Source organism: Miscanthus floridulus, chromosome 18 (assembly GCF_019320115.1).
Source record: "Miscanthus floridulus cultivar M001 chromosome 18, ASM1932011v1, whole genome shotgun sequence".
Classification (NCBI taxonomy): Eukaryota; Viridiplantae; Streptophyta; class Magnoliopsida; order Poales; family Poaceae; genus Miscanthus; species Miscanthus floridulus.
This window is the reverse complement of record NC_089597.1, coordinates 85,599,877-85,623,835: the sequence shown is the minus strand read 5'-3', so window position 1 is coordinate 85,623,835 and position 23,959 is coordinate 85,599,877. Positions and strand designations below refer to the sequence as shown.

Sequence of the window (23,959 nt, the reverse complement as noted above, 5' to 3'; positions counted from 1 at the left end):
CAAGTTCCGATGGGGGTGGGGGGGAGGAGAGGAGGCAGCAGTATGCAGCTTAGGAACCACGACGATGGATAGCGTAAAAAGAGAAAAAAACTAAAACATATTTAGTCATAGTTCTAAATTATATTGCAAGTGACTATTGCCTTGCTGAGCTAGGGAGTTGAGCAGCTAACCTGTTTGGTTGTTGAGCAAGATTACCTTGATTCTTGTGCGGGCAAGATTATCCTCGCTGAAGCAGGAGAGCCAAATTGGCTCACCTGGCCGGGCAGGCAAGGTTAGGCAAGGAGGCAAATCCACCAAGCACGTCCCCTACCTAATATAGTTAGTAAATAGTGAATTTAGAATAATAAATTAGGAAAAATGTTTATATGTCTTCTAATATAGGCATACACTTATGTGTTCCCAAAAAATAGGCAAGGAGGCAAATCTACCAAGCACGTCCCATATCTAATATAGTTAGTAAACAGTGAATTTAAAATAATAAATTAGGAAAAATGTTTATATGTCTTCTAATATAGGCATACACTTACATATTCCCAACAATAAGGCAAGGGGGAAAATCTACCAAGCATGTCCCATACCTAATATAGTTAGTAAATAGTGAATTTAAACTAGTAAATTAGGAAAAATGTTTATATGTCTTGTAATATAGGCATACAATTACATGTTCCCAAACAATACTTAGACATCAAAATATACCTTAAAAACAAACATGCTAAAAGGTGAGCCCGAAAAAGATGTATGGTATTTATTTACATAGAAGTATATACTCAAAGCCTCAACTGTCAAAGCAGTGTACTCCTTCGGTATCAGAATAAATGCATATTTTGCTTCTCGAGGAGTGTTTTTAAGTTTAACTAAAAATATAAAAAATAGTATCAACATTTGTATCTCTAATAAATAAATTTATCACAAAAGTACGCTCAATGCTAAATCTAATGATACTTATTATACATGATAAATATTAATATTTTTATAAATTTGGTTAAATTTTAATAATACCCAAAGACTTAGCCTTAGATAGGAGTGCTTGGAAGACAGCTATTCACGTGCCTGAACCTTGATTGCTTCTGTTGGGTTTCAACTCTAGTCTACCCCAACTTGTTTGGGACTTAAAGGCTTTGTTGTTGTTGTTGTTGGTGGTGGTGGTTAAATTTTAATAAGGTTTGACTCTTAAAAAAACGAGATGGACGTTTATTTTGGGTGGAAGGAGTACAGCGGAAAATGTGTTCTTGAGTCTTGACCGGCGCTAGACAGACGATGGACTCTTGGCCTGTCGGTTTCCTATTTCGTCTTTCCCTGTTAGCTGGACTGGATCGTAATAATCAGAAACTTGCTTGGGCTAAAACGCAGGTAGCGCTGCGCCGCTGAAGACGCTCGGTTTATAAGCGAAGGTGGGGAAGCAAGCAAGCGGCGGCCGGAGCATCTTGGAGAGAGGAAGAAGGGGTGGTAGTAGGTGAAACCGGAGGCGGCAGGAGAGGGAGAGGGAGCGAGAGGAGAGGCCACGCCAGCTTGACAGCAGAGCCCGTGCGCTCGGCTGCGGCGGCGGCGGGTATGGGCGACTCTGGCGGCTCCGTTGTGTCGGTGGACGTCGAGCGCATCTCCTTCGGCGGCAAGGTTTGGGCAGCCCCCTACTCCCCCTTGCTTTCTTCGCTGCTACGGTTGATTTCTGTTCTTCGGGAGGGGAGGGAGGGAAGGGAAGGGAGACGGCGGGCAGGGTAGCGCGGATTGAGAGGCTTGGATTGGACGGCCGGAAGATGCGAAGCTGATGGTGCTGGGGTTTAGTTCAGTTTCGATTTTGTTCTTTGTGTGATACGGTTAGGAGTTGCAAGGGGGAGCGGCATTTTCTTTATTTTCACTACCTGTGCTTGCTTGTTTTGGGTGCATTGTAGTATTGGTATCAGATTTAAGCCTTGTTTTCTTGTAGGATTTCACCTGTCTTGTTTGTTGAATCAGAATTCGGCTTATCATAGTTTGAATTTCAAGTTCGACCACCTAGATTGTAACTTTGGGGCGCACTTGCTTCTGGATTCGTGTTAATTTTTGCTCGGAATTTGGCAGTTCTTCTTTCTTTGCCTTTTCTCCGCTGCTGCTTCCCCAGATACGTCATCGTTTGCTAGCCGTCGTGTACCATCGGTGCTATGATTTTTTTTTGGGTTGCATCCTCTTGTGGGTGCTAGCTTCTACCTGCCTTTGCCCATGCTGATTTCTTTTCGACGGTTTATGGTCCTCGTTTGGTCATGTGGTCCTATATGAGTTTGTCTATCTTGCAGATCAATTTAAGTAATCAGTCGCTTGCTTTGTGCCTGCTTATCACCAGAAGAAAAGAAACCATAAAGATGTGATTTTGAGGCTTTTGGGTTGTAGCTTGGGTGTCCTAACTGCCTCCTTTATTTCTTTTAAATTAATTGTTATCTCCAATTGTTTAGCGCTTTAGCTGGGCTTTCTAGCCAAGTTCCACGCACTAAATCCTTCCTCGCTATGTGGAAGAAACTTAAACTCTAGGCATGACTGCAAATTGATTTGGAGTAAGGTCTGATGGATTGAAAGCCAGCCCCCCTTTTTTGTGAGTGGATGCTGTTCTAGCTTTGTTCATCCATTGGTTGGGTTATGCGGAATATGTACTGTCTGTGAAATCTGATGCTGTCGAATTTGATCTTTCATATAGCTGCAGAACTGCCGTATCATTTTTTAAGATAAACCACTCATCATTAGCTCGTATGGAAATAATTCTTGGCAATGCCAGTGAAAAGGAAATAGGGAGAAAATCAGTAGGTTAGTGTAGAGGGGCCAAAAAGGCTGTCTAAGAATCAGTATGGTTGGCTAAGTAATCTATATCGAAATATGGAGTGTGAGACCCACTGATTAGTGGACAAAATTCTATACTTGGTTGCATCTCACACTCACAGATATGTCTGTAGCAGCCTCTTCTCTGCTAACTGGACTTCTCTTAGCCAGGTCTGCATATGATCCTGGCGGCCTACATAGTAACTGTAGGATTTATGATCCAATGGTTTGGATTGAAATTGCACTCGGGATTACTCAAACAAATTTTTTAGCTCTGTGATTAGGAATGATAATTAAGTGTACTAGTCTCTTTCCTGACAGGTTAGGATGGATATGATGTTGTTGCCACTTGTCGTCATACATATCCTTGCTGTGATGGAAAAGTACAGCTAGTTGTATTTTTCCTAGCATATGCTTTTCTTGCTATTTATATTTTTAGCTATTTTCTTGGTGAGGAATCTCTTATTATTGGCACTTAGTGCTATACTTCCCCCTTTTCTTAGGAGATGTGGTCTAGAAACCATTACCGTGACACGCCACGTTATAATGGAGCTGCTATGCTTTTTTCTTTGTTAGTACCCTACAAGGTTTAGTGTAACATGCAGGAATCAGATAACTTCAATCGTGATTTACAAACTTTGCTTTGGTTTGGTTACGAACCCCTTCTTTCAATAATCTTTAGGTACTGCTGCTCTGCTGGTTTCTCTCTTTCATTTGGAGAAAGAAATGGCTCTGCAGATCATTAACTTACGAATTGAGCACCCCATAGAGGTATAGATTGAAGTGCAGGGAATGCACATGAATCTAATGGGTATCACAATACTCATCTGCCCACCTTCTCCACCCACCCACCCACCCACCCACGGGAATCATTTTCATTTAGATTTTATCTGGTGTGAAGTACAACTTGGTGGATTAGTAATTGTTATTGCCATCTTTTCTTCCAAGTGTTGACAATTTCCTCTTGTTTTCCTCAGGAACATCATATACAAACCAACCATGGATCTGTATCTGTTGCCATATATGGTGACCATGATAAGCCTGCTCTTATTACTTACCCAGATATTGCTTTGAACCGTAAGTTTTACAATCATGCTTACCCTATGCTAGGTCATTTAAAAATTTCACAGCACTTTGACTTAAGTCCTTATTGTTGATCAGATATGTCTTGCTTCCAAGGACTACTCTTCTGTCCTGAAGCAGCTTCATTGCTGCTTCATAATTTTTGCATTTACCATATCAGCCCCCCAGGACATGAGGTCAGTGGAGTTTGCTGTTACAGTGAAGTGTATTCTTTCTGTTTTTATCTTAGCATGATGCATCTGGTGATTCTCAATCAACATTTTCATGGTTGTATGGTTTACTGATCTTTGGAAAAAATCATGCAGTTGGGAGCTGCTCCGATTTTGTCGAGCACACCTGTGGCATCTGTTGATGACTTAGCGGATCAAATCGCAGACGTACTTGATTTCTTTGGGTAAGATATTTGCACATTATTAATGAAGTGTTAGTTCTCAGAATTTCTCTCGACATTTGTGAAGTAACTTCGTTCATTTTTTGTGTATTTCCAGACTGGATTCAGTTATGTGCTTAGGTGTCACTGCGGGCGCATACATTCTTACTCTCTTTGCAGTATGCATTTCTTCTAAACTAATGTGTTCTGTGCTTCTTGCACAACTGCTTAGTAATTTAAGTTCTTTATTGCAGACAAAGTATAGAGAGCGAGTACTAGGACTTATTCTCGTTTCACCTCTATGTAAAGCTCCCTCATGGTCTGAGTGGTTTTATAATAAGGTAGTTATTCGATATTTAGCTTCTAAGAACCTACCTTCAGAATAATGATTATGTACTGACATTTTTTTTTCTTAGGTAATGTCAAATTTACTATATTATTATGGCATGTGCAATGTCGTGAAGGATATTTTGTTGCAGCGCTACTTTGGAAAGGTAACTAAATGGCTTAGGTTATGTCATGTGATGTGATATTTGCGTAGCTGTTTAAAACTTTTTTTTTTGAATTTTATGATCCCTAGGGAGTTCGTGGAGGCTCAACTGAACCCGAATCAGATATTGTGCAGGCTTGTAGAAGCGTATGCTCTAAGACTTCTCATCCATTATCAGTTACGATGTATTTGTTTATGATGTTTAACCCTCCTTTTATTCAATGAAGTTTCTAGATCAACGACAGTGCATGAATGTGTGGAGATTTATCCAAACTATCAATGAGTATGTCCTTTTTATCTCTAAAGCTTATATGATCAACTCATATGGTCATACCTGAGTCAGTGGATGAGTGGAACCAAATATTTTGCCATGCTTTATACAGGAGAAAAGACTTGACAGAGAACCTGAATCAACTACAGTGCAGAACACTAATTTTTGTTGGTGAGAATTCCCAGTTCCATGCAGAAGCTGTTCACATGACTGCAAAGCTTGATAGGCGATATAGCGCTCTTGTGGAGGTATCAATTTGCACACAGATTTTTTTACATTGATTTTAGGGTTTTACATACCAAGTTTGGTGTTTCTACAGGTACAAGCTTGTGGTTCGGTTGTGACAGAGGAGCAACCTCATGCAATGCTGATACCAATGGAGTACTTCCTCATGGGATATGGCCTGTACAGGCCAAGCCAGATAAACTGTAGCCCTCGCAGCCCTCTGAGTCCGTTTTGCATATCACCAGAGCTCCTCTCTCCTGAGAGCATGGGGGTTAAGCTAAAGCCAATCAAGACACGAGCCAACCTCAAAGCATAGGAACAGATGATGAGAAGGCGTAGGAACTGACGCGCATCCCTTGATTTTTTGTGGTGAAGTGACATAGCTGTTGTTTCCGCGATGTACATAGACAAGAGGTTAGTAGGGTCGGGGTTGGGTGGGGGGTCGATTCCATTGATTTGTAGCCTTGAAACAGCTGTAAATTGTCACAGATTATTTGTTGAAGAGAGAAGAAATAATAAGGGAAGATGAGTTGTTGCCAAAAGTTAGGGCCTCAACATTTCCATTTTTTATCAGGTTGTAAGTTAGACTGGCGAGCCATTGCAGCCTTCTAAATGAGTTCAGATGGCAGTCAATTGTTGCAGAAGCCTCTCTTTTGTTAGCGGTTTTTTATCATATGGCTGGTGGTATGTTGTGGTGTCATCTCTGGTTGTATGCATCAGTTCTCGTTGATGCGCGCAGCAGAACAGATGTAAGTTGGATTGAGCATTTTGTCATGTTCTGCCTGTACCCAATTATAGAACTTCGGTCGGTGGCATCCACCTTATTTTGTTGGACTTTGATAATCTGGTTGGCAAAGCAACCTGTTACTAGGTGTGAGATGTTTGGTACTACATAGTACAGTGGTGGAGTGAAATGCAAAACTTACTTGACAGTGCTGCTGTAACAAACTAATTTTTTCTTTACCCTTGGTGCCTACTTGGATATTGGATATTAAAGAAATCAACTACTCTATCTTTGTCATCGTGGAAGACACTGCGAGTCTAATTGGTTGTCTGTATTGATCTATCTTACATAATGTCTAGTGAAAATTAACCTAATCCAGCCTAGCCTGGTGTGTTGTTTGGCTTGTATTGGAAATTGAACTATATATAGAGAGAAACATGTCTAGTGTTTGGTAGCATGCATAATCCTAAACCGGTAGACTTGCGCGCTAGGGATGTGCACGACGGGGATGGGTGCCACCGGGGAGCACGTGCGAGCGAGCGCGGTGAGGAGAGAGAGGCACGCGTGCGCGTGAGAAAAATAGATAGCCTGATTTGTTGGGCCAACATATAAGTAGATAGTGAGAGGAGAAATTTATTAGACTAACCAATTTATAAACTTGTTCGGCTGATGCTGATACGATCGTGGATTATTATTGCTGGCTGGTTTGGTGTGAGAGAAAAATACTATTCTAGCTAGAAATTTACGATCATTTACGACAAGCGAACATGCTGTACTTTTAACCTCCGCTGCTTAAATTGAGGATAGATAGTAGGTTTACTTAGAGGTTCATTTAAGGTAAGATCGGAGTATACGAGCCCACGATGAGCCCATCGGAGGGGCACAGAATCGTCGAATTTACAATATATACGTAGCTTTTGCAAAATCGAGGAAAATAATAATAACGGAGCGTCTTGGTCGTACAGGCGCAACAGGCTACACACACCCCTACCTCGCGCTCTCCGAACCCCTCGCCGAAACCCTTCCGCCGCCCGCCGCCCGCCGCCAACCCTCGCCGCTCTTCCGCCGCCAACCCTCGCCTACGGGGGGTTCACTTCTATCCGACGCCATCTGGCCTCCACTGCCATCTCGCGGGTAAACCCTAGCCCATGCATCGGGCAGTGGATCGAATCTGCGGATACGGTGGCTGTATTGGGTTGGACTCGTTGTAGTCTCGTTTATTTTTGGTGCTAAAACATCTAGGGTTTCCTTCTTTCCTCGCAGGCGCTTGTTCGTGCGCGTGGATTGTTTCGTCCGGGTCTCGTTCCCGTGCAGGAGCCCCTAGGTGGGCGCGACCGCCATGTTTCCTCCCAAAGGGCCCAATCACTACGGCCAGCAGCCGCCTTATGGCGGGCAGCAGCCGTACGGCCAAATCGTAAGGCTCTGTGAAGGATCTGGCTGCTTTCTTTTGTTGCTGGACGCCGATTCGTTATTAATAATCAGTTGTGTTCCCGCCGCTTTGGCTGGAATGTTTTCTCTTTTTCAGCCTAGTAGCACTGGATTTGCAGCCCCTACAGCGGCAGGTGGCACTGATGCTGGTCGGTTTGGTGCGCGTGCAGGACAAGGGGCTGCTGCGCAGTATGGAGGGCCTTATGCATCAGTGTATGGCACGCAACAGGTGGTTAACTATAACTGCTTGGTTCTTTTCTAGATGAAATCTGCAATCCAGCACGCAATTTATTATCCATTGGTGTTGATCCTCAACCATTAATATGATTGGCGCACATGTCGTGTAGCTTGATTTTTGTGAGTTTTTTGTGTTGTGTGTATCAGTGAGGAACCTTGATTCAAGGAAACTATTGAAGTTTATTACTCCCTCAATTCCAAATTATAAGGCGTTTTAGCTTTTCTAGATACATAATTTTTGCTACGCACACTGTCTACATACATGAAGAGCAGGCCTGGTGCAGTGGTGAGAGCTGTCTCACTGAGTCACCAGGTCGTGGGTTTGAAGCAGCCTCTCCGTAGATTTTGCGGGGGAAAGGCTTGTCTCAATTTATCTCTTCCCCAGACCCCACTCATGTGGGAGCCTCCGGCACGGGGTCTGCCCCCTTTACTGTGTCTACATACATAGTAAAAGCAATGTATCTAGAAAAGCTAAAACGTCTTATAATTTGTAATGGAGGGAGTAGCTGCTAGTCTGATACTTTTGTTTGTAGTCATAGGGTCAAAATGTTACAAAGTTGCATTGTTTTTGGCACTAGAAAATCTGATGGATTAACATGGACATTTGGGATGGAATTGCTGATTCCAGTCTAGTCAATTAAATATTTGTGAAGTATTGCTGGCAGAATTTCTATGTGTGCTTGGCTATCCTTCTTGCTAATCTGAATTATAAAAGCTCGATTTATATTTCTAATATATGCTCGTCTTATCGTTTAAAGTTGCAATTTGAAACACAAGAATAAAGGGCTTAATGAATTTTTCTTTTTTGGAAGTTACTCCCTCTGTCTCCACATATAAGGGGTAACTGTTTTTATTTGAAGTCCCATAATAGAGGGCGTGACGTCCTTCTGACTCCCTTTGGTGCCCATGTACCCGTGCAAAATTTAATGCTCAGCTCTATTTTGGCCTGCCCCTGCACTGCAGTACTCTATATACACTGGTGCCGCATCATTTAGTGCTTTGATTAATTGACGTGGTGTTTGGATTAACTCCATTCCTTGGTCTGCGTGTATAGGGGAGTTGCCCCTTGTATATTAAGACGGAGGGAGTAGGTGGAAAAGGTCATCTTCTGTTCGGATTATGCAAAACAACTGTCCATCAATTCCACTAACCGATAATTTTAGAACAGTTTGTGCAACAATTTAAGCAAAAAAATGTGTATCAGATCCTACACTTTTTGGAACAAGAAATACTTGTAGAAAGAGAAGTTGGTTAACAAAAAATCCATTTATTAGGTTCCCCTGTACAAAACATGCTAAGCTATGTCATTACCTCCAGCTAGCATTTTACGTCCAGTTATAGACTCCCAAACTGCTAAGCTTTTTGCATTTTGCATTTTAAATCTATATAACTGGCTATTTAAAAGCATATAATACTAAGTTCGTACCATGAGTAGTGTCTGCTATGAGCCTATGAAGGAATTTGGGCGTGTTTGGATGGCTTCCAAACCACGCCGCAGGCCGCCGCGCCGCACATGCGGCACGCCGCGGGAGCCAAATGCTGCCGCCACACTTTGCCGCAGGTTTGGTGCACGCCGCAGCCTGCAGTTCAAAATGCGCGCCCCAGCTCGCCAATAGTCGGGCGGCCGTTTTTGTCCACCGCACTCACGGCGTGGCCACACTTGCGGCGGCAGCGGCTCAGGTGGGAACCAAACACGCCCTTTGTGCCAACCATTCATGTACACTTCTGTTATTTGAGCTGTGTTTATCCCCTGTTTTAGTCACTCAAGCGACCTTTTGCTCATGTCAATCCCTGCCAATCACATGTTTCAGCTGTTTCAGTCGCTTCCTCTTATGGTTAGAGTTCACTTCTCATGACCTTTAACTATACTGTTGCAGTTGCATGTGGTTCCCACAATTTTGTTGCCAAGTATCTCAACTGAACATCCTCATTCTTTTCAACAGGTTGGTGGAATTGGTGGCAAAGGTCCAGCTTCTTCAAGTCTTCCTAGCTTGCCAACTCGTCCAACTTCGCTCGCTGAGTCATCCAAGTTCTCATCTGCACCTGTGGGGTCTGGCCTGGCAAGACCAAATGATGACTATATGGCTGTGCGTGGTTATGCACAGAAGCTAGACCAATATGTCACTGATTATCCACTAGAGAGAAGGATGTATGGTGAACACTCAGCCAATCTTGGTAGGAGAGATGGCCTCAGTGATTTGGATAGAAGATACACCGATCAGATAGCTACTGGTCATCAGGTTTCTTTCTCTCTCTGTTTTTCTTTTTGCCTTTCTCTAGATTGTATAAATAATCAGTGCACTGTTGTAACCCTTTTGTTTCTTCTCAGGTTCATGATCATATGGAGCAGGTAGATTTTTGTTTCCCTACTTACAGAATGCTGTTTTGTTCTTTCTAATAACATGTTGTCTATTGAATCCTGTTAATTTCCCTAGGGTTCATCGATGCGGCACCAGCAGCTCCTGAAAGGTCAGCTGCAGCCTGGATCTGATACGAGGTACACTATCTCAGTCAAGTTATATGCAATGAATCTAGAATGTTGTTGATTATTGTTAGAATTCTGTCACACATGATATAACAGTGCATCAATTGAATGACCATGTGTTTGCTAAACAATTTCCGCCGTAGTCTTTGTTTCCGTTAGTTGTCTTGGTACTTCTCATTGATTTTCTTGGAAGAAATCAGTAGCAATGATTTGTGTGTTTATCACTGCAATAGAACATAGCGCATGCACTGAGTATAGTATGCATTTCTGGCAGACAAGCCGATTACTTTGCAGGAAGGTCTGCTCCAGTCCATCAAGCATCCCAGGAAATTGGTGTATATGGAAGAGTTGAAGCTGATAATCGCAACATGTCCATTCTTGGGACTGCTCCATATGGAAGACAGCAAGCAGCCTCATTGTTGGAAGGAGCTCCAAGGACAAACATTGACAGCCTCTATGGACAAGGTTCATCAAGTACTGGTTATGGCGCAGGTCTTCCTCCTGGACGTGATTATGCCTCGGGGAAAGGCCTCCTCCATCCATCTTCAGATCCTGATTACCGAGATAGCATCTTATCCCGTGTACATCCAGGCGTCTCAATGGTTGATGATCGTAGAGTTGATCGGATTGGTTATCGTCGTGAACTGGATCTAAGAGATGAAGAACGTAGAAGGGACCTACTGCTGGAACGAGAAAAGGAGATTGAATGGGAACGCGAACGGGAGCGGGAGCGTGAGTTACGGGACTTTCGAGACCGTGAAAGAGAAAGAGAAAGAGAACGTGAAAGTGAAAGGGATCATGAAAGACTACTAAGAGAACGCGAAAGAGAAAGGGAACGCGAACGTGAAAGAGAGCGTGGAAGAGAACGCCTTCGTGAGCGCCGGGAGAAGGAGAGAGAGCGGGATAGGAAGCATGGAGCTGATCCAAGGCGGGAGCTGACTTCACCTAGAGGCCCTGGTGATCAGCGGCGCTCTTCTTCTGTTAGATCTGAGAAGCCTGTCCGGCGAATTTCCCCTCGACGTGATGCTGTGCATAGGTGGACTTCCATGTTTCTTATGCAGCTTTGTGGATGAAATAGGTTGCTGCTTCGTCTTTCGTGCAGCTTTTTAAACTAACATTTTCATTTGTTGTGCTGAAGGCATCGTTCACCTGTTAAAGAAATAAAGAGAGAATATATTTGCAAGGTAAATAGAAACCTGTGTCTGTCAGTGTTATTGCTGAAATCAGTTGACATTGTTAGTTCTTCACTAGCCTCCTTGATGCATTCTGATCTTAAGGTTCCTTGGTTCTGGTCCATCTTCCATCTTCATCTGTTCTTCCTTTTGCCATTCTATTAGGCTTCTCTCTCCCTGGTACAGAATCTTTGCTATCTTTTTCTTGTGATATTGAATGTCATGACTCCACCGGAATTTGAAAGCGTTCACGCCTTACCTTAATCTTTGATTGCACAAGAGTATATGATTGAGCAGCCATGAATGATTGTCTTCCTTTTTCTGTTCTCTCTTCCCTTTATATTTAATGTTTCACCAAGACACTTTTCTATGTACAGTTATGGGGTTGTTTCATTTTGCATCCTGCTGTGAACTTAATGCTAACTATGATGTTATTTGCAGGTTTTGCCATTTCGCTTCGTGGATGATGAGAGGGATTATCTGTCCTTGACAAAACGGTATCCCAGACTTGCAATTACTCCAGAATTTTCTAAGGTTGGGCATTCTGTCCATTGACCTTTTGCTTCTGATTAATATTCAACATGGCTTTTGACATTCTCTGTCACTCTAATTTGTATAATAATTTGCTGTTGCACAGATTGTCTTGAACTGGGCTAAAGAAAGCTTAAATCTTCCTCTGCATACGCCATTGAGGTATGCCTTTTTTTGGGAACACATTACTATGCATAAATACTGTTATACATGTGTTCCTTCTTGGAGTTCTCATGTTTTCAATTTACTATTTGCACTGTCACAATTGCTGTGAAACAGTTTGGAGCATGATATCCTTGATTCAGATGATGGTACTGATGAAGGAGCAATTGTCTCTACTGAGAAAACATCAAGCTTCAATACTCCAGCCACCATTTGGAATGCAAAGGTCTCTATCTACAGTTTTGTATTTGCTTCAATTTAGGAATTTTTTTTGTAGCTCTTGTGGTCAGTAGATAAATTGCTGATCTGGAGTAACTCATTATACTGTCATACATGGTATAAGTGATTCTGAAGGAAATATATGGCATATAGTTTCAGGCCTGTTTGGATGTTGTGTTTGAAAGACCACAGTATTTGAAAACTGCAGCAGTATTTTATGGTTTTGAGAAAACAGCAGTATTGCTACTCATGTTTGTAGAAGTTGAGAACAATACAGCATGCAAATAGATTAGTGCATAACTTTGTGTGCTGCCTTAAGTTACCCAAGGGAATTAAAATACTATTCTTTTTTTGGCATTGATATGCTTACTTGTGCTTATCTCACTTTCGGATGATAACCACAATATGGAATACCAAATTTTGTTATATGACTTTTGAAGTATAGAAATCATTTCCAAGTTATTATCCTGTTGCAGTGCTGCTTATAAATGTGATGGTGTGCAGGTACTATTGATGAGTGGCTTGAGCAAAGGTGCCTTTGCTGACATAACTTCACTGAGAAGTACCGACGAACGAGTTGTGCACTTGAACAATATCTTAAAATTTGCTGTATTCAAGAAGGATCGTTCTCTTTTTGCAATTGGAGGCCCTTGGAATGCAGCAATAGATGGTGGTGACCCATCAGTTGACTGTTCTTGCTTGATTCGAACTGCCATCAGGTATGCTGTTATCAAACAGGGTATGATGACGAACTTGCAGTTGTACTGATATTATCCTACTTGGACAGATGCGTTAAGGAAATGGTTCAGGTTGATCTATCTAGTTGCACCCACTGGAACCATTTTGTTGAGGTACTTGTGAATATTTCTCAGCACTTTAAAAAAACGTTATATGTACTGGATGCTATCTTTCATGGAAAATATCCTGTACCGACACTGCTACCCTTTTTTGTTGTCCATCTCTTTCAATTTAAGAAATGTATGTTCCTTTGTTTAGTAAGAGAAACAAGCCTATTTATGATGTTGCTGCCTTTTGTAATGTTGAAAGTTCGATTACAATGTCTAACCCAAAAGAACGTTTATGAAATGTTCCTCAACAACAACAACAACAACAACATAGCCTTTCAGTCCCAAGCAAGTTGGGGTAGGCTAGAGTTGAAACCCACCAAGAGCCCCAAGTCACGGTTCAGGCACTTCAATATTCAGGATTAAGAAAACTATTGCTAATACAATAAACTGGCCAATACTTGAGAGTTTTTGCTGAAGTTCAGCTGTAACATAGGCACACTATCCATATTTCAGTACAATTGGTAGCCTGTGGGTTACAACTGGTTGGGATATTGTACATCTGTATATTACTTGTATGTATCTGGTAGTTCCTCCTTCTCGCTGCATGTTGATGGAATATTAACTGAATGCATCATTAAACATGCAGGTACATTACAATAGAATAGGCAAAGATGGACTCTTCAGTCATAAAGAAATTACTGTTCTGTTTGTGCCAAACTTGTCGGAATGCCTGCCTTCAGTGGATGTATGGAAGAATAACTGGATTCTGTACAAAAAATCAAAGGCAGAAAGGGAGCAGCTCACTGCTAAAAAGGAAAAGGTTACTTTGCGCTATTATGGCCTTTTGATTTGGTGAATAACTTTTTTTCTTTCTCTGGAGTTCTCACTAAAAGTTTTTTTATCCTTGTTGCTTGTTTTAGAGCCCTGGTGATTCAAAAGAGCAGATGCAAGGTTTGCAAGATTTCCATGTTGCATCTCACGGAATTCTTTTTTTACCTGTCTGTTATTAGAGAAAAACTGAAGACGTTTGTTAACAATTTCAGGGGAGCTGAACAAGGGTAAAAGTTTAGACGCTGATCAATTAAAAGAGGGTGATCTTGGTTGCAGTGATATGAAAAATGAGAAAGGTGATGCTGATATGAAACAACAAGATAATGATGGAGAGGGTAAGGTTAAAGTTGAGGAACCTGTTCAGAAGATGGGTGGGGATGTTGAAGGAAAAACTACGGGTGACTCCTCTATTGACCATGCAGCTGGGGATAAAAAGCCCACAAAAAAGAAAATAATAAAAAAGGTTGTGAAAGTTGTTCGGAAAAAAACAACTGGACCTTCAGCTGATAAATCTTCTTCTGAGGACAAGAATGCTGTAGCAGAATCTGCAAACAAAACTGCAGAAGGGGGGCAGAGTCAACAAAAGAATGGGGATGCTGGAAAAGAACAAGAGGGAGCTGGCATAAGTCAACAGCCCGAAGCAAAGAAAACTGGAAAGAAGAAAATAATTCGAAGGATTGTTAAAAGGAAAGTTTCTGGTTCAGGTTCTCAGTTGACTGCCCCTGCTACACCTGCTGAAACTAGTAAGCAAGAAACAGAAGTTCAGCCAGATAAAAATGTTGAGAGCTCAACCGATGTTGGAAATCCTCAGACTAAGCTGCAAGAAGGGTCAAAAATTCCATCTGGAGAAGATATCTCAAATCAGAAGAAAGAAGAGAAGCCAGAGGAAAAGGAACACCCATTGACTGATCGCAGTTCAAATGAGGATAAGGGCAATCACAAGGAAGCTATGGAACAAAAAGATACGAAAAAGGATGGAAAGAAGGATAAAACAAAGGACGATAAAGAGAAGAAGAATAGAGACCTCAAGATGGATCCAAAGCAAAAGCCACTCAATGACACAAAAGAAAAGAAGAGGTCTGATGAACCTCCAAAATATCCAGGATTCATTCTTCAGGCAAAAAGGAATAAAGAATCTAAAGTATGGGTAACATGCTACATACTTAACCTTATATATATATAATCCTATTATCCAAACATACTCGGATGAATTGTCCATGATATCTTATCTAAGGAATTATGTTTTGCAGCTCCGTTCAACATCCCTTTCGTTGGATGGCCTCCTAGACTATACTGCCAAGGATATAGAGGAGTCAGTATTTGAGGTCTGTGTTCTGTAATTACTTTTTGTTAGTATATCAAAAGAGATTACCACTTATTTATATCTTTTGCTTCTACCTAGTTGGTGCAATTGAGCATGGCGCAGCAATGAAATCTCTTTTGTTTGAGAGCTCATGTAGATGTACACTGATCTGTTCTTGTTTTCCTTTTTCAGCTTTCTTTGTTTGCTGAGTCATTCGGTGAAATGCTTCAACACAGAATGGGTTGTGTTATCCTGTCTTTTCTTGAGGTACATTCTTTGTGCTTTGCAAATGATTTAGCTAAGCTTCAAATAATTCTCTCCTCTTGGAATTATTCTAGTGACTTGTCGCAGAGACTTAATTGTACTGTGGTTATTCATCAATTCTGTGGTCCCCTTCAGCCTCTTCATGCATTCCTTCTAAACCTAATGGTTCTATGCTTTGTTTCTGAATGATCAGCTGCTCACTAGTATTTGATAATTCAGTGGCTGCTCTCTGATTCTTTGTTCATGGGTTAAGTGAGACTGAAGGTGCTCTTTTTCGAGACAGCGACTCTTAAAACTATTTCAGTATGTGTCAAATCTGCAAACATTTTGGACTTATTGAATATCTCTTGCAATATGAATTGGGTGTGGTGTGTCTAATATGGTGAAGGTTTTTAGGATCCAAGATACACTGGTTTTGTCACTATTTTTCATGCCCCCCACCCCACCCCGCGCTTTGTGACCATGCTCATCCACAGTATGTTTTGGGCCTTTTGGCACATTAATATGTTTCGACACATGTTCTTTTTCCTTCGCAGAAACTGTACAGGCGTTATGTTGTGAAGAGGAATCAACGTAAACGCCAAAGAGAGGAAGATCTAAAGAAAGAAGAGAAGAAATCCTCCGAGAAGCGATCCAAGACTAATCATGAGACTATAACTGAAAGTGTTGATAATCCAGGAGGCAGTGTTAAAATAACAAAAGAGGGTGAAGAAAAGATGAGCACAGATCAATCAGCAAATGTCCATGCTGAACTGTCAAAAGAGGGTCAGATAAAACTTGGCACCGATCATCCAATTGCTAACCATGGTGAACCAGCAAAAGAGGGCGATGAAAATACGAGCACTGATCATTCAGAGGCTGTTCTTGATAAACCTGCAGCTGATGCAAATATGGAGGAGGAAGATCCTGAATACGAGGAAGATCCTGAAGAAATAGAAATATATGAAGATGATGAGGACATGGATGATGCTCATGCTGAAGAACAGATTGCAGAGCAGGTTATTTTCCAGCATTTTTTTTGACCTAGTTGATTCAGCTCTTCATTATTTGAACTGACTTGTCATTTATTACCTCGTGTTTTCTTAAAATTCCACTATAAGTTTCTTTTCCTTGACATGGAAGTTAACCATGCTGTTCTAATCAAGTCTTGGGCTTATATAGTGGCAATCACCTACGCTGTCAAGGTCATCTGGGCCAGTAGCCTACTTCCTCCCTATAGTGCTTGAGACTGCCTTTCACCAATCTTACATTTTAGTTTTTTCTAAGTAGCATTGTCATATTGTGTGGTTTCACATATAATATCATCTCACAACTATTTTTATGTTTAGTTTCAACTTTATGCAAGAGATACACAAAGCTAGTTCCATAGAGCTAACCATGCCTAATCTATCCGTGGCACCTCATTTTCTTGTGGCACAGAATGAGAACACAAACGACAGAGAGGTGAAGCCAGAAGAAGTAGCGACAGCAGATGGTGGAAATAACAAAAGTACAACACAGCCTGAGGTAGAAAATATTACTAATATCCATGAAAGAGCTGCTTCAATAGAGGAAAAGCAGTCCGTGGCAGAGAAAGGAGATTCGGTGGAAGGTGGAGAAAGGGTAGTCAGTAAGGAGGTTAAGCCAGCAAAAGATGAGGTGGTCGACAAGGACCTATTGCAGGTAATGTTTGTTTTTCTCTGATGCATGGGAAACATTAAGGGTCTTTTTGGTTTGTGGTCTGACAGTTAATAATGCCTTGATCTTATAGGCCTTTAGGTACTTTGACATAAATAGAGCAGGATATCTCAAGGTATTATGCGAGCATGACCTATTATTTCAAAATCAATCCCACTATTTCGATCCGTGTGGTCACTGACTATCATTATTTCACAACTGTAGGTGGACGATTTAAAATGTATTCTTCACAACTTGGGGAAGTTTTTATCAAGCAGGGACGTGAAGGTGAGATATTTGATTGGAAATAGTCTAAATTACCCCCCCCCCCCCCCCAAGTTTTGCCTATGTCTAGATATATCCCCTAAACTGATGTTTGGATCGATTTACTCATCCCCCTGCTTCTCGAACTATTTCAGTAGTTCGATTTACTAAGGAAGACGTGTTATTTTGGTTTCTCTATCTATGTACAAGTTGAGTTTTAATTTCAAATTTTGTGAGGTGGACATTATAATTTACGTTCCAAATACATCACACACATTTCGTCACTATTTTGATAGGTTAGGAAATGCAATAATAAATTAACACTAGTGAAGTAGTGATACAGAATTGTAACATGATGAAAAAATCGTAATCATTCCTAGCATAAAATGTGATGTTTATCATCTTACAATATTTGAAATTAGAACTCAACTTGTACTTGGAGAAACAAAAAGACAAATCTTCTTAAGGGGTAAATTGGATCAACTGAAATAGGGAGTAAATCAAACTAAACTGTAGTTTAAGGGGGTTGTTGAAAGTCAAGTCTGTTGACAATTGCCAAACCTAGATTCTTCTTGACAAGCATTTAGGATGATTCTATTTGTTGCTTAACATATCCTCAGTTTGTAATGACTGTCTAACAATGGGGTGCTCAACAAAGCATTTATTATGATTCTGCTTGTTGCTCAACATATGATTAATTTGTAATGACTGTAACAGTGGCGTGCTGTTTGCCATCTGCAGGACTTGGTTCAAATTGCTCTTGTTGAGAGCAATTCTGCAAGGGACAATCGCATAATCTATCCAAAGCTTGTGAAGATAGCTGACCTGTAATCTGGTACTGCTTGGCCCATGTCAGCCCCGTAGTTAACTATGCTATGACCGTCGAGAAGTCAGTTATGATAAACTATTTTCTTTACTTATAACTTGGTTCACTACCATTTTTCTGGTTACCTGTTTGTACCATTATGTTATAAGGAGCTGCATTTCGATTCTTGTTTTTTTACTGGAATTATCAAGTAATGAACTCGGCTGCTGAGGCGTACTGTAAGCATCAAGGATTATCACATTTCATAAATGAGGGCACCTGAAAAAAAAAATGAACTTTGTATTAATGCTTATTGGTGTTATCGTTTTATCTAAGGAAACTGAATTTGATATGTTGGACATTGTCCATTGATACAATGTGAGGCATGGGCATCTTGGAGAAACTGTTGGGGGTATTTTGCTTTATTTAAACGTGCAAATCGTCATCGGTAATTCTTTGGCTGTACCAAAAGCAGAGTGCCAAGCAATATGTGACTGGTTGATAACTGTTTAGAGTCTAATGTACTTAGACAGATTAAACAAGAATGCTAGAATCAACCGGTTGCTTCACTGATTGATGTCTGTTACATGTTTATACATGATGATAAAAGGATGCGATGAACGGGTAGTGTAGCACAGATAGTGGCGGAGCTAAAAAGGAAGCGACGAAGGTCTTGGCACCTAGGGTTCCTAGGCGACTGGAGTTGTATCGAACACTGCGTACCCTCGCTGGAGATACCCATTCCTTCCTCCACAATCCGAACAATGCGTACCCTCGCTGTTGACACCCATTCCTTCCCCCACAATCCCCTCAGTTCTCGGTGAATGACTACTCAACGGCAAGGAATGGAAATCAAGGACTATCAGTAGACCCCGCGCCCACAGGTGGGTCGAATGTGGAAACCCACCTAGCCCAGTGACAAAGGGCCCCACGACGCACTCGGGCGGCTCCTTTGGCCCGAGCTCCAAGTTCTGGCAGAGGATGTAAGAAGCGGTACAACGTTGTTGGCCATGACCAACAATGAGCTATGACGCTTGGCGCCGCCATCGACCGAAGATTAGGACACAAAACCCTAGAATCCCCTTGGGCGGAAACCTCCAAACCCCAAATCATCTGAGAAACCCTAGATCACTTGGCTAGCGCTCTCCTACCATCTCTCTCCTATTGTAAGAACTCGATTGAGCATTCTAACACGAAGAAATTGGCTCTGGACGTAAGGCTTAGACGCTTGAACCAGGATATATCCTTTGTGCCTTAGTGCTAAATCACTGAAGTCACATGCATCAACCTATTGATCGGATCATTAATCACTGCCACGGGATCAAACCCATGAATTATACCCAATTAAGGAGTTTTTTTCTTCAATTTTGGTTTCATTTTTAACAAACTTTGCTAATTTAAGCATGGACACCATATAGAATGCTTTATTTACATATTTTAGAAGTCATAATACTCTGTGTATTCCATATCGAGACGGATGGAGTAGTTATAAAGAAGTATATATAAAATACTAAATTTAATTTAAGAGGAATATAATAAACACCACAAGATTAAAATATAAGATTAATTTGGACCATCAACAGGTAGGGTTAGACATCGAGCCAGCTCGGCTCGTTATAGCTTGGCTCACTCATTAACGTATTGGCATGGATTGGCTCATTATACAAATGAGCCAGCGGACTAGCTCGGCTCGGCTCACTAGCAAGCTCGAGCTAGCTTGTTCTGCTCGCGAGCCAAAGCACAAAAATAAAGTACATGGCAGCCATGGCACATCACTTGCATACTTATAGAATGAAATAAACACGGTGCATATAAATTTAACGATGGAGAATATAATCAATTAATTGATCCACTACTGAACTCGAGTTTTTGTTCGGCCACCACGACCATGAGTCCATGACCATGATACACAGCTTACAACATCATCCATTGAACGATTCCATTCACCCATACAGTTTTCTAGAATGGAGCAAAATAAATGAGCAACAACTAGACTGAGAAAATAAACAACAGCAGGTCAGTAGCAGGCTTGCTGTTACACGGTTACAACAGCAGCATACCAATTGACACACCAAAAGATTATCATAGCGAGTCCAACAGGTCCCTGGTTCTCTTCTCCCTTCTTGTAGCCTGTTACCTGTATGTGAACAACACATAAAGTGAGAACAATTTGATATGCCAAATAATTCTTTTGATTGTAGAAAATAAACAGCTGTAGTAAAGAACATCGCTTAGGATAATATAACTGGCTATAGTTTATTTGACAACAGGGTTCCAGCTTTTCAAATTGGAAGTTCATAATTTAAATTGAGTCTTAAAAATATATGTGTTGAGTAGGTGCCTGTGATTTGATAGCCGCGTGGGGTACGTAGGCAATGTCATACTGCATTAATTCTAACGACGTTGGATCTCTTGCCTCAGAGCATTAACATATATGTATTTCTAGAAAAAGATAAAATATACATGTTGAACTAAATCCTTGCTTTACTTTTAAGATATATATTCAATTTTCAAAAAATAAAAAACATTAAGTAATAATCCTAACATATATAGGAGAAAGAAAGCAGTGCTAATGCAAATGATTTGCACTAGCTAATAAGTCCTTGCTTTGAAATAATAATAGGAAAAACAATATAATGCATCATACCACTAAGAATCATTCAGTCCGTCATTAGAATCCGACCACCAGCACCTGCATTCCAGCTGCTTGGATGCAGTGGCAGCAGCTTCCCTGGCAGCCTTCTCATTCTCATTTTTTAGGAGAAGCTCCTGTTTCTCCTTGAGGGCATCGAAAACCAGTTTGTAGAAGGATGGCCCTTTCTGCCTGCAAGCCTTCTTGGTGGCTCTTGCAGGCTGTTCCCCTTGCCAACGTCTATGATGACTCGCTGCCACGTCTTCTCCCTGTGCCTCCGCATTTGGAACCTTGCGGCCCTCTATGACCCTAAGGCAGTGTAACAAATAATCAGTGGCGGAGCTAGGATTTGAGCATAGGGTATGCCATACAAAAAAAATTCTTGTGCAATTCTGGAAAACCATTTTCAATTCGGCAAACAATATTCCATTTCGGTAAAACCACATGCAGTAATAAACACGATAAGCCTGAAATTCAAAGATTAAGCTAAAAACTATGACAAGTTATGATATAGAAGTTCAAATGAAATACAAAATAATTTGAAATATAACCATCTTTAAATACTAATGTTGGGCGAACTACAAACCAATCTCTAATCACTGATCTGGCTAATCTCCATGATACACGACTAATGTTGGAGTGCAAACTTTGTAAAGGGGACACAATACTCTACATAGCTATCGATTTTCATTCCATTTCATGGCGTATCTCTAAGGACACAACAAGATGGGATGAAAAAAAATGCAAAATAAAGGATGAAACATATTATTTATACCTATAATATTTAGAGGGGATAAAAAAATGAAAAGATAAAAACAAAGACACACATGAGGTCTCATGAGACATAACAAGATGGGATAAATATAGAAAAACTAAAGGATGAAGTATATTATCTATAGTTAATATTAAAGGGGACAAAAGAAATGGAAATTTAAAATAGCATTGTACATAGCAATAGTGATAATGAAATGATGCCCAAGTGATATCACTTTTATTTGGGGGTTTTGGGGGCGGCGGCCGCGGCACGACTTGTAGAGGCGGGGGAAGGTGGTTGGGCAGGGCTGGCGGCGAGGGCATCATGGCGGAGCTCAGCGGTGCCCTGCCCTGGGATTAGGGTGGGCAGGGTCAAGGGGCGGGGGCGAGGATGAGGACAATGTCAGCGCGCCGCCCTATGGTTAGTGAAGGGCGGGGGAGGGGTGCAGGAGGTGGCGCGGCAGCATCTGGCTGGGGGTGGCAGGGGAGGAGGCATGGGTGGGGTAGGCAGGGCAACGCGACGCGCACGACAGGTCACGGCATATCGGCCTCCATGCTATATAGGCTATAGCGGGCTAAAACAACAAAACTCAACCTGAGTACAAATAATAGCAGGAGATTTGGTACCTTGCTCCGAGGACATCTTCTGAAACCTCATGATCCACTTCTTCTCCATATGACTCCTTGATGCTGCTAAGACCATGACCAGCCTGCTGCGTGAGTCTACACCCGTTGATGCCAGAGCCGCCATGCCACACGGATCTCGGCCCGCAGCCCCATCTCCTTCTTGGCGGCCCGGTGGATCTGAGCCTTTGCCTCGAGGGCGCTGTACTCATGCGCCCTGATCGATCTCGCCCTTTAGCTTGTCCACGCACTCGTTGCTCGCGTGGATAAGGGCCTCAGCCTCGTTGAGCCTGCGCTCGCGTGCGGCGAACATAAGCGCCGCGTTGGCAAAGTCGGATGTGCGGCGGGAGTGATTCAGGTGGGCGATGAGTTCCGCGGCCGTCATAGCCTCAAACGCGGGGTTGAGCTGGGGCCGACGAGAGCGTTGTCCGCCGAAGGAGCTTCGGTGCAGGCTCGGCAGCTACCTCGGTCGTGGGATCCGCAGCCATGGGATCTGGAACCAGAGGCCATGCTTCGCTTAGGTGTAGATTGAGGGGATCGACACGGCGAGATGGCAGCAAGGACCACGAACCTAGCGAACCTTTAGAGATGGAGGTGGCACCGGTGAGTACTAGCTATACTATGGGCGTATGGAATCAGGAATGGGGGCAGCTTTTTATCGCTCACGCGACTGGTTCGATCGGAGGTCCGAAATGGAAGGTTGGTGGCTACGGCCGGTTTAATTGGTGATGCGGCCTGGAAATCAGATTTATTAATTTGGGCAGAGGCAGCTGGAGAAGTGTGAGCCCATGAGAAACGGAAAGCGGCGAACCAGAGAGGTCTGCTATTGTTGTACTAGCTGTAGTGACGTTAGCGGCTTTCCACGTGCATGGTGTTGTAGGGCAAGCCTTCCTTTCGTTCATACGAATCGGGTAGGGGTGTGCATTGTGCTCTTTTTCAACCGTTTTGCTTGTTTGCTACATGGACAGCCTAGACCACGGTGCCGGTGAGCTGTCCAACGCGCAGTGCTTTGCGCCTCTGCTGTAGCCGCTGGTGGTCATCCGCCAGCCAGCCACTAATCGGAAACCAGAGTTCTAGCATAGATTCATATACTAAAAAAGGCAACAAATAAATGCAGAAGATCAAAACATGTTAGCTAGTGTACAGGTGGTGCTTATGAGCTGTAAGTAATCAGAATCCAGTGTGCTAGCATAGGTTCATAGATGAAAAAAGGAACACCAAATCTGATAATCACTGTTGGGTTGGAAGCCCCCGTTACTACCAGAACCCATGCCAACGGAGATTAATCGGCGGTGATAGGGTGGCCTATCACTGCTGGGTAGGCGACCCGGTAGTGATAATTGGCACAACACTGTCGGGTCAGAGAAGAAACCGATAGTGATATTCATGACTATCATTGCCGGATTGGATCATCAACCGTCAATGATATGGCGAGTGTTACTACCGGTTTAGGCCATGATGCGATAATGGCACTTATGACACCACTACCGGATCAGTGCACACCCGACAGTGAATAGTCAAGTGCCACTGCATGCCCATGCATGTGGTGGGGAAACCATAGCCCTTCTTGCTAGCCCTAGGTTTTGTGCTAGGGTGAAAGCCCTATGTTTTGTTTTAGTAATTATACAACTAGTGGACTAACCTTTTGCTAAGTGTTTGTTAAGCTAGGTTAGGTCAACACCAAGATGGAGAGCAAGACCTAGAGATGGATGAAGGGTGATCAATCCAATTGGAGTAGTCTCTCACTTGATAAAGAAGAAAGAAAAAACAAAATGCAAGTTGTGAAGGCAAAGGTATAAATAGGGATTTTATTTTGATAGTCAAGACACAATAGAGTGTGTGCTCGGGTTTAGGATAG

The 23,959-nt window shown here is 42.1% G+C and overlaps 2 protein-coding genes and 1 long non-coding RNA gene across 5 annotated transcripts; 2 read left to right on the top strand and 1 right to left on the bottom strand.

Moving 5' to 3' along the window:
* Positions 1–1,358: 1,358 nt before the first annotated feature.
* LOC136520312 (protein NDL1-like) lies at positions 1,359–6,104 on the top strand. 2 transcript variants are annotated; one of them, XM_066513777.1, is made up of 11 exons: positions 1,368–1,614; positions 3,762–3,861; positions 3,946–4,043; positions 4,173–4,261; positions 4,356–4,416; positions 4,492–4,578; positions 4,654–4,731; positions 4,818–4,874; positions 4,955–5,010; positions 5,111–5,246; positions 5,318–6,093. In XM_066513777.1, exons 1-11 carry the CDS (start codon positions 1,552–1,554, stop codon positions 5,537–5,539), a joined length of 1,047 nt encoding a protein of 348 aa, XP_066369874.1. In that variant the 5' UTR covers positions 1,368–1,551; the 3' UTR covers positions 5,540–6,093. The 2 variants fall into 2 exon arrangements, with proteins under 2 accessions (XP_066369873.1, XP_066369874.1); XM_066513776.1 differs by having other exon boundaries at positions 1,359–1,614; positions 4,356–4,578; positions 5,318–6,104.
* Positions 6,105–6,899: 795 nt separating this feature from the next.
* On the top strand, positions 6,900–18,362 carry LOC136524025 (protein SHORT ROOT IN SALT MEDIUM 1-like). Of its 2 annotated transcripts, XM_066517516.1 has the most exons (23): positions 6,900–7,081; positions 7,211–7,361; positions 7,473–7,604; positions 9,556–9,852; positions 9,942–9,962; positions 10,048–10,109; positions 10,372–11,133; positions 11,236–11,281; positions 11,711–11,803; positions 11,907–11,962; positions 12,080–12,188; positions 12,686–12,900; positions 12,969–13,032; positions 13,616–13,789; positions 13,890–13,920; positions 14,013–14,941; positions 15,051–15,125; positions 15,296–15,370; positions 15,904–16,365; positions 16,787–17,029; positions 17,118–17,159; positions 17,249–17,311; positions 18,029–18,362. In XM_066517516.1, exons 2-23 carry the CDS (start codon positions 7,287–7,289, stop codon positions 18,116–18,118), a joined length of 4,116 nt encoding a protein of 1,371 aa, XP_066373613.1. In that variant the 5' UTR covers positions 6,900–7,081; positions 7,211–7,286; the 3' UTR covers positions 18,119–18,362. The 2 variants fall into 2 exon arrangements, with proteins under 2 accessions (XP_066373613.1, XP_066373612.1); XM_066517515.1 differs by lacking the exons at positions 6,900–7,081; positions 7,211–7,361; positions 7,473–7,604 and adding exons at positions 9,111–9,292; positions 9,372–9,447.
* A 1,581-nt stretch (positions 18,363–19,943) lies between these two features.
* On the bottom strand, positions 19,944–22,780 carry LOC136519402 (uncharacterized). The gene is made up of 3 exons (XR_010774907.1): positions 22,105–22,780; positions 20,740–21,033; positions 19,944–20,229 (listed from the first exon to the last, which is right to left on the bottom strand). It is a non-coding gene; the product is annotated as an uncharacterized lncRNA (long non-coding RNA).
* Positions 22,781–23,959: the final 1,179 nt, after the last annotated feature.